We start from the raw sequence: 10,305 nt of genomic DNA, 5'->3' as shown, positions 1-10,305 counted from the left end.
AGGGCATTGCGTTCCAAGAATGCAGGGTTGTTGGTTGTTCCTAGAATCTTTAAAAGTACAATGGGAGCCAGAGCCTTTTCTTATCAAGCTCCACATTTGTGGGATCAGCTTCCAGTTTGTGTTCGGGCGGCAGACACCCTATCCGTTTTTAAGAGTGCGCTTAAGACCTTCCTTTTTGATAAAGCTTATAGTTAGGGCTGATTAGATTCAGCCCCTAGTTTTGCTGATATAGGCTTAGTTTGTCGGGGGACATCTTACTTCTTCCTTCTCTCTGTCTATACCCGTGTACACTCATGTTCCGATTAACCCAGCTTCCCCAAATGTCTTTCTTTTTGGTGTCTATATACGCTGGGATCCGGAGTCATGGATGATCCTGCGGTCCTGTGTCCTGGATCGCGAGCGCTGGATCTTGAGTCGTGGCTGTGGTCCTGGATCATAGGTCCTGGATGGATATCCTCGTGGATTCATCTTCCTATTATACACACATGCATTTCCAAACATTTGGACTACCTATGTTGCAAATGTATTATCTTTTCAATTTACACACGGCATCTATTGCACGTCTGTCCGTCCTGGGAGAGGGATCCCTCCTCTGTTGCTCTCCCTGAGGTTTCTCCCATTTTTCCCTTTAAACTGGGTTTTCTTTGGAAGTTTTTCCTTGTACGATGTGAGGGTCTAAGGACAGAGGGTGTCGTATTGTCATACTGATATTCTGTACACACTGTGAAGACCACTGAGACAAATGTAACATTTGTGATATTGGGCTATATAAATAAACATTGATTGATTGATTGATTGATCTGATGCACGTCGTAGCTCGGATGAGGCAGATGTTGATGGCTGTGATCCAGAAGCCATTTGATACTCATCTTCATCACTGTGAAAACAAATACAAAACAATTACTTTGATTACTTCACTTATTCTTTCAAAAATGTAACTAAAATCAGAAATAATTCCTCCATTTAGCGTGTGTGAAATAACAGTATACACATATATATATATACTATAGCGTGTGTGAAATAACAGTATACACATATATATTAGGGCTGTCAAGTTAACGCGTTAATAACACGTTAACACAAAAAAAAATTAACGCCGCTAATTATTTTACCGCGATTAACGCATGTGTATTTTTTGTCCTCGGCCGCCCCGTAGTTTCAGAGAGCATCGAGTTTAAAATACCATCTACAAGCTGATGCTGACAGCCCCGCTCCTGCCGCCCGCTTGTGGCAGACCACACTTCCACGCTCATCGGCAGGCACCGACTGGCTATTGGGAGGACCGGGAGGGTGTGTGTATGTGTTGCCCGAGCGAGCGAGAGAGGTCTCTCTTTCGCTCGCTCGGGCCACACATACACGTGCATTGTTGTTGTTAGCATCTGGTGCTAGCTAGCTGCGCTAACGGATATAAGGAGCTGTTTAAATGAAAACAGAGGAGCCACAACTGCGCCGAGCACTTGACTTTATGCAGGTAGCCAGACAGTGGGACATTGTACGAAAAGTCAGCACACTCAGCACGGATAGTGCGCAACATGATCACAGCGTCCAGGCAGCTCCCGTTCGAGCATACACTGTTAAAAATGATTTGTTGACTCAACGTGACTAAGTCAAGTCATCTTGTTGCTGTGACTGAGTTAAGTTGTGTCAAGTTGATTCCACATTTACTGTCAAGTCTATTATACTTCAATACATTAGTTGTTACAACTTGTAGTCTGTTGACTCAACTTCATATGTCAAGTTATTTGGACTAGAAAATATTAGTTAAGATAACTTAAGAAGATTTTGGTTAAACTTATTTGATTGAGTTCTTAAAAAGGTGTTAATCAAGTTGGTTCAACATGTACAACTTTGTTTTTTCAACTTATAGTACCAAGTTAAACACTGTTAAAAATGATTTGTTGACTCAACTTGACTAAGTCAAGTCATCTTGTTGCTTTGACTGAGTTAAGTTGTGTCAAGTTGATTCCACATTTACTGTCAAGTCTATTACACTTCAATAAATTAGTTGATACAACTTGTAGTATGTCAAGCTATTTGAACTAGAAGATATTAGTTAAGATAACTTAAGAAGATGTTGGTTAAACGTATTTGATTGAGTTCTTAAAAATGTGTTAATCAAGTTAGCTCAACATGTACAACTGTGTTTGTTCAACTTCTAGTACCAAGTTAACTTACCAGGACAAGCAAACTAATAGCTACAAAGTTATACGATACATCAACATGAGAACTAGCTTAGTCTAAACTATATTAACACATGAAAACATAGCTGAAAAGACATTTCAATCAGGACTGTTATTACAATATCAATACCTGAAGAAATGAAGAACTCCAACCCACACACTCATTAACTGTTCAGTGTTGCTTTTTTAATTCAAATAAGTGTGTCAATGGATGTCAACATATCATAAAGACCTTCCTTGGGACATGCAGACCAAACAAAAAACACCCTCTAACACACCATTGTTTTTGCTCTGGCTGCTCAAAAACTGAAATTACACTATAGATACAACTGTAATTGAGTGACTTGTTAAACAGAGTAAGTGTTCAGGGTTGCTGCAGTAAAATGCATAGAAAATTGTATCTCTCTTAACTTAACTGTCAGTCAGAACATTAAAACATTCTAACAGTACTGAAATATCCACTCTGTTCATGGTTGCTGTACAACATAAAATACACACTAGTGTCTCTCTGACACTTCCTCAAAATAGAGCAATAGAAAATGAAAACCAAATAAACTGGTGTGACCCACAGAGGGGCTATACATTTGTTTTCCTCTTGGAACAGTGGACAAATGAAACAGTGGACAAAAAATGAAAATGCATCATTTGGGACGGATGCAGAGACATCTTCCTAGGCCATCTCTCTAACTGAGCAATATATTCTTCAGAGAGTGGACCCAGGGAGTGCACGAGTCCAACCCAATTCCCATGAACAGGCGCTGAATCACCTCAAAGATGTATTTCAAGTCTTTTGGATAGTCAAGGTTCAACATGTACTGCAATCCCATCAGGTTCACAAAAGCATTGGGTACATCACCAAGGTCACGTATGACTATCCTTTCCTCGATCACGAGGGCGACATCGTTGTAGGAAGCTGGAAGAGGTTCCTTCACATCTTCAACGACTAAAAGGACTCCAATCACCATTCCCTTGATGACGTCCTCTTCAGGATCCGTTGGCTTCATGCAAAAAGAAACAAAAAACAACAACGAAAGTGCTTTAGAGATGCTTTGGCATATGTGCATACACAGACGACGCCTGAAACGACTAGTGTAACCCTGTGAACTCGTTTTTTGTATCATCTTGAACGACATTTCAGCGCTTACCTCACACATCTTCATGATAGTTGAAGGATTCTCCCTCATGTACCATGGTAGGCCCTGCAACACTGCTGCCCTTTTCCTTTGGTTCGATGCCTGCCAAAACACATGATAAATTAATATTGCTCGTTGCTATCATAATTATATGACCCCCTCACTCCACAAGGCATTCTGGTTATTTGCACTACGTTCACAGCTAACTGAATAGATTCCTTCATATTCCGTGTGTCCGTGTCCGTGTGTGGCCTGCCTTCTCTGACCCTTGCCTGCCTCACTATCCCTTAAGCCTTTGTACCACCATGTTGTTTATTAAATCATTGAACTGCATCAGGCGCCTGCTTTTGGGTCCTTCCCCTGTATCCCGTCGTAACAATTACATTGAGTTTACACGAGAACACATGAATGAATGTGGAAAGGCAGCTCTATTGCCTCAAAGTACTTTAAAGTAAAGAACTGTACTTACATCCTTGTCGAGGCTCTCCATTAAGGATGTAATTTCTTTGATCCCCTCAAAGCGCTTTGACCTGAACAACTGAAGGAATTTCTGCAGGTGGCTGTCCAGACCCTCATAGAGCGAATTGAGGTCCATCGACATCAGCCTGGTAAATCCCTTGACGATCTATATGAAGAAGTGACATTACATCATTTTAGTCCAAGTTAAAAGTGACCTACGTTTTCACATTTCACAAGCTGCCCAGATGCAATATTTGGTATTGCACAAGCATATATATGTCAAACCATATACAAATGTTGAACATGCAATACATGAAATAGAAGAACATTATTACGATTTAACAGCTCTGTCAAGACTTTCAGAATTGGAATATAAACAAATGTACGTCTGGAAGATGCATCTAAAACATATTCAATCGGCTTAATCACTTTAAAATTATTCTTGTAAAAAGTTTCTCTTTTGTATTCAGAGCCAAAAGGTCCGCCCTTTGACAAGAAACTTAGGGGGTTTGCTTTTTTAACTATCTCTGTTATAGCAGTGGAGACTGCACTATTTACTGCACAATTGTGGTTGATCAGTACACTTCCAATTATTTGTGGTGTGCACTCTTCCACAGCTGAGCTAATACTACATAGCTCGTTTATAATTTCCTGGGTTTTTGTCTTAGACACATGCAAAATCGTTTGCATACGCAGTAAGAAAGATGCAACTTTCTGTTGAAACAAATCATGCAGGTCTTGATCCTCTATGTCAGGGGTCTTCAACTAAAATGCAACGAGGTCCAGTTAGAGAAAATCTCCCCATGCAAAGGTCCGGAACATCAAAATGTCTAAGTTGCTTCATGAATTAGTATGATATATATTGAAGTGACCTGCAGCTTTATCAACGTCTGCATGTAATCAACAACTGACTGCCAATCAAATAAAGAAAGTACAAAAACAACAATATTTATTGTAAATTAACATTACTTAAATACTGTGGATATGTGTAATGTTTAAATATTGAAGTTAAATGCATCAATGTGGTGCACTTTGAGAGCAACATTAAGAGATCTATGGATACATCTCTCAACACCCATATGAAACAGAACTGTAGCATATTTTCCTTTTAGGATATTTTACAAATCACTCCCCTTTTAAACTCTATTCTTGTTATTGTTAACAACTTTTTTGTTGCTGTCATATAGTATTTTATACCTGTTTTTCATTTAGTCTCATTAATAACTATAATGATCATATCAAGGTGTGCCTTAACCTCACTGAGCTGAGGTTATGTGAGCCTCTCAGGAGATAGCTCTCTTCCACCTGGTTGTAGAAAAGCTCTTTAAATGCGTTAGCATAGCTAGCTAACCAGATGCTAACAACAACAGATCGCCACTGTGCTTACAACTAAAGACACAGCCACGCAAACACTGCGGTGTGTACGGCTACTTATGGGTACTGCAATATTTTAAAGGGGAAAGGAAACACCAATTACAGTTATAATATTCCGGTAGTTTATTCATTTTACAATGGATATTGATCGTAATATTTATTGTATATGATATTACTCGCCAAAAGAAAATTAATTATCCGCCGGCCGGGTGGGGAATTCCGGGACCAGGCCGCCGCCATTAGGGGAGTCCCAAATGGTGACGTCACTGGCTGTGTTTTCGCTCCACCAGAAGTCAACACAACGTAGCAGATATGGCAGCGATGTAGGAATTTTGCAATGAGATCGACGTTTTGAACGATGAATTTGACTATTCGTCGGGAGATGACATTGATGTGGAAGCATCTACAGTTACCAGGCATCCCATGGCCTATGCTTATGAACCGATTCGGTCGAATAGAGTGGCATATGATCCGGAATAAAAAAATTAAAAAAACACAATGCTAACAGTGAGCCTCTGAATTAGCCCCGAGCGAAAATGCTAACCTATTACTGCACCGAAAATCACTCCTAGCTCCCTTATTACTTATCCTAGCCGCACATCCAACACATCGTTTATGATCGCAAGGAGACACAGAATCTAACGGTGCCCATCTCAACACTGAAAGATACAAACTCGCGAGGTTATCCACAAAAACGTACATCAAAACAAGTGGCGCTAGGTACTAACATACGCCAGGCTAACGGCTTACCTTCCTCATTGTCTGGTCTAAACTGGTCTTCAATGGCATTACAACGATAAAAACGATGATGTAGTTAATCCATAGGTTAATATCCAATGGGGCTGTGTCCCCTTTGAAATGTTCTGATAATCTATAAGCAATACAACTGCAATTCCGTTATCTGCTGTCCGCTTTGTGCTCCGTGCGCTCTGGGTCCTGCAATACCATCCATTGATAGCAATACTAGCCTTTTTAGGGCTGTTTTCGACAGATGAGCGTGTGTATGCCAGTTTAATTAGTTGAGCTATAGAACACCCCCAATTCTCTATTGTGCGTCATAATAATAGCTACCATTTAGTTTGGACGCGATTGCGTTAATTAATAAGGTCACACTGTGTCAGTAAATACATGTGTGAGCTAGTAATCTGGTAGTGCTGCAATATTTACCTGCTGAAGCAACTCGTTTGGTGGCTCAAACTTCACGTTTGTTGACACTGTCATTGTCTTGCGCGGCCGACGTGCTGGGACGGTCGGTGTTCCCGACTGCATACGTTGAGAAATCGAATATTGTGGGAACAGATCCTGGCTTCAAATCCAATGTTTTGTATTGAACCAGGCATCCAGACTGGACTTTGAGCAGCTTCTCATCCTTTAGTGGCAGCCTATGGAAATGTACTTCTTCCTTCTTTGTATAAAATCCATTTGTGCAGCCTGGGGCAATACAATAAACTCCTGACGACGACCGTTTTCTTGTAATGTAAACTACTGGTGCATTGCACGCCATGTTGTTTGTTATTGAGCTTTGGCCCAGGAAGCCAGTCAGTGACGTCACTGGAAAAGTCCCGGAGCAATGGAAGCGCCCATGGTCATTAGGCACGTATTTCAAAAAGTAAATTCGCGTATCTCGATCGTTTACATTGGAAATAGACTAGATAAATACATTTCCTAATGGTAATATTGTCGCATGGAAAGCAGTTTGAAAAGTGTTTCCATTTCCCTTTAAGGGCTGGAGCGGCGTTCCGGTGCTCTCCTTTCAGATGAGACATATACCACGTGAAGACACGTTACGCTCGTGTTGTGTTCATGAACCTGTCCTTGGCCAGGAAAAACAGGTACTCGCTTGTTTACTTATTTTTGCGGTCTAGATTTCTTCTTCTTTTTTGAAGTGAGAAGTTGTCCGTCTGTCGGACTGACTCCCCCCCCCCACCCCCAAAACGAAAACTCTTCGGTTCTCCACGAATTACACAAGTCAACCAAATCAGCGTTACAAAAGTGGGAGGCGCCGAAAAATCCCCTATTAATGTATTGATTATAGCTCCGGGTCCGTATAGGTCGGCGTCTGGGTCCGGACCGCGGTCTGCCTGTTGCCGACCCCTGCTCTATGTAATCATCTGTTGTTAAATCTAGATGGTCCGAATTTGTCTCATCAACATTCAACTCATTCAACCCTCCTTTGCTTTACACTATATACTCGCTATTTCACTCGGGCAGCTCTTAATTTCCAACCTACTGCTAGCTAGCTAGCTCGCTAACATGCTAACGTTTTTCCTAAAACTAACTAACGTTAAATATGAAATATGCATCAAAAGGTGTGGCGACAGTCAGTCTGAGACAGAGACTAACGTTAGAGGATTAATTTGCATTGTCTGCTGATGAACTAGATTACATTTGAATGTACTTACTTGATAACTCCAGTCCGGGCTCTGAGCGAGGAAGAAAGATGGCAGCCAACTCGGATTTCAAATTCATTTCAGTTTTGGGACACTGCGTGTGACGTCATATTGCGGGTGCATGCGTGTTACATACAATGCTGAGGCTGACTCATGTTATCAATTTAATGCAACGGATTATTCTGAGTTTACAAATATTTTTCAAATTGAAGTTTTTGTAACTCGTCTTAATGAGTTGTAATGGGCAGTGGGTTCACTCAGCATGATAACATTTGCCCATCTGACTAAAAACCAATATCCTTTTTAACAGTGTATGCCTTGAGTTGCACATAGCTCCAACGCACGCGCGCGCACACACACACACACACACACACACACACACACACACACACACACACACACACACACACACACACACACACACACAAACACACACACAATTTCTATTGTATTATTGATTGAGAGAGGTTCCAGGTTGAATTGAGGCGAATATTTGTAATGTTCAGAGGTTGTTGTGTTTAATATTCATGAGAATATTTGTCATTGTTCAAATGATAATAAACATTAGCATAAAGCATATTTGTCCACTCATATGTTGATAAGAGTATTACAAACTTGAAAAATATTCCTCTAAGGTACATTTAGAACAGATCAAAAATGTGCGATTAATCACGATTAACTATGGACAATCATGCGAATAATCGTGATTAAATATTTTAATCGACTGACAGCCCTAATATATATATATATATATATATGTGTGTGTATATATATATATATATATGTGTGTGTATATATATATATATATATCTGTGAATTGTTGTAGCAGACGTCATTCTTTGGCGGGGGCTCTAAGGCCCCCCTCTGCCTCCGCGCGTCCTTTTGTGAATGGGTCAGATTAACAGAGGAAGAATTCACAACAACCATTGATAAGGTTATAACAAATATGCTGATTTAATGGCAAAATATACAATAACACAACATCACGAAGTAATCCAGATTACTTACTCCAGACTCTTGTTCCTCCCGCCGGGAGATCTAACTTACTTGTCTTGTCAGCCGGAGGAAGAGAGACCGGACACAAGGACTCAACAGGAGATATTGTAAAAACAACAGGAGGAGCTGTGTGCATGGTCCTCCCATACAGGTCATCTATTGGCCCATATACAAACGATGGGCTTTCGTAGCGTATCAGTGCGCGCCAGCCGAGATGATCCGGAAACAGTCTCTTAGTTTGAAGCAAAACACATCTGGCGTCCGTTATCACACATTACTTTCACACACACACTTTCTACAACATTCCAGAGACTTGAGTTGTGTCTAAAGAATATTCCCTTGCTCATATCTTACTCCCAATACAATGGTTTAATTTCTCATATTTTCAGCGTCTGGTTACACAGACTGCTATTATTAATACAAAGTAATTAAACACACATCTACTATTCAAGAGATGTAGACTTCCCTGACATGTTGGAGATCTTATCAAGAAGGTCCCTTCCCCCACCTAGCCTCCTGTCCTGCATAACTGCACCCCCCCTTTATGCAGAGTAATAAAACATGTTTAAGCTAACTACTCCACAATGTTGTAGCAATTTTACCCACACATGAAAGAATACAGCAGATAAGTCAATAGAATACAACCACAGGCATTGCTCAGCACAATTAATACATACATTTTATTCAGACCTTAATTGTGTGACCCAATTCTCAAGGCCTTTTTATAGGTCTGCTTGACATGCATCATTAACTACAAGAATGTAACTGCCTTAAATCTGAGGAAAATCCCCCTTTGGCTTCCCCTGTTATTTGCACAAACTATTGATAATTAACAGGGAAACTCAAGGGGCCTCCCTCAATATCTGGAAATTGCAACAAGACTTTCTGCCATTCAAACGTAACACTTCTTATATATCAGGTGATACAATCTTCAATTATCCACAGTATACTGTATATATATATATATATATATATATATACAGTATACTGTATATATATAGACTGATATACAATACAGCTTTATTTATAAACTCTTAAACTGCTAATAGTCAACGTCTGTAGAACTACAAAACAGCATCCATTTGGCATGTGTGGATTAACAGTATATATATATATATATATATATATATATATATATACTGGGTTGATATACAATACAGCTTTATTTATATACTGCCGTGTTATAGTCACAAAATACAATTAATTTATTTATACGTTCACCAACATGATGTTGCCATTGTTTTAGTTTCTCACGGAAAGATAACGCAACAACAACAAAGCCATTTTGTATTTTGTGAGTGTGGAATTACTATAGATTACACCAAATACACAACTAATAGATACAAACAGTGAGAGTACATACCTTTCCTGAAGTTCATAATCAGGATTGCCTGCTGTTGTCTCTGTGTTCTCTGTTCGCTGTGTTCGTTGCTGCTGTGCTGTGCTGTGCTGTGCTGTGCTGTGCTGTGCTGTGCTGTGCTGTGCTGTGCTGTGCTGTGCTGTGCGGTGCTGTGCTGTGCTGTGCGGTGCTGTGCTGTGCTGGTTGTGCGGCTGGCGGTGCTGTGTCATGTGCGCAAAGCAGCCACTGCTGGCATTATTCATACTACGCAGGATCCTATCTCTGGAACCCATTGGTCGATTTGGGTGATTGACACCTTTTTTGAAACTTTAGAGCCAATAGAATCGAGGGGGAGTTAGTAAACCCCGCTAAACACTTACGTCAAGTCCCACCCAGTTTTCCAGTCGGTCTAGTAATATGCTGTGGTCAACAGT

General features: G+C 40.4%; 1 protein-coding gene across 1 annotated transcript; it reads right to left on the bottom strand.

Moving 5' to 3' along the window:
• Positions 1 to 2,863: 2,863 nt before the first annotated feature.
• On the bottom strand, positions 2,864 to 10,101 carry LOC139433732 (uncharacterized). The gene is made up of 4 exons (XM_071202977.1): positions 9,896 to 10,101; positions 3,783 to 3,918; positions 3,326 to 3,415; positions 2,864 to 3,178 (listed from the first exon to the last, which is right to left on the bottom strand). Exons 1-4 carry the CDS (start codon positions 10,099 to 10,101, stop codon positions 2,864 to 2,866), a joined length of 747 nt encoding a protein of 248 aa, XP_071059078.1.
• Positions 10,102 to 10,305: the final 204 nt, after the last annotated feature.

Source organism: Pseudochaenichthys georgianus, chromosome 4 (genome assembly GCF_902827115.2).
Source record: "Pseudochaenichthys georgianus chromosome 4, fPseGeo1.2, whole genome shotgun sequence".
Taxonomy (NCBI): Eukaryota; Metazoa; Chordata; class Actinopteri; order Perciformes; family Channichthyidae; genus Pseudochaenichthys; species Pseudochaenichthys georgianus.
The sequence above is the reverse complement of the archived record's forward strand: the minus strand, read 5'-3'. Positions and strand labels throughout refer to the sequence as shown.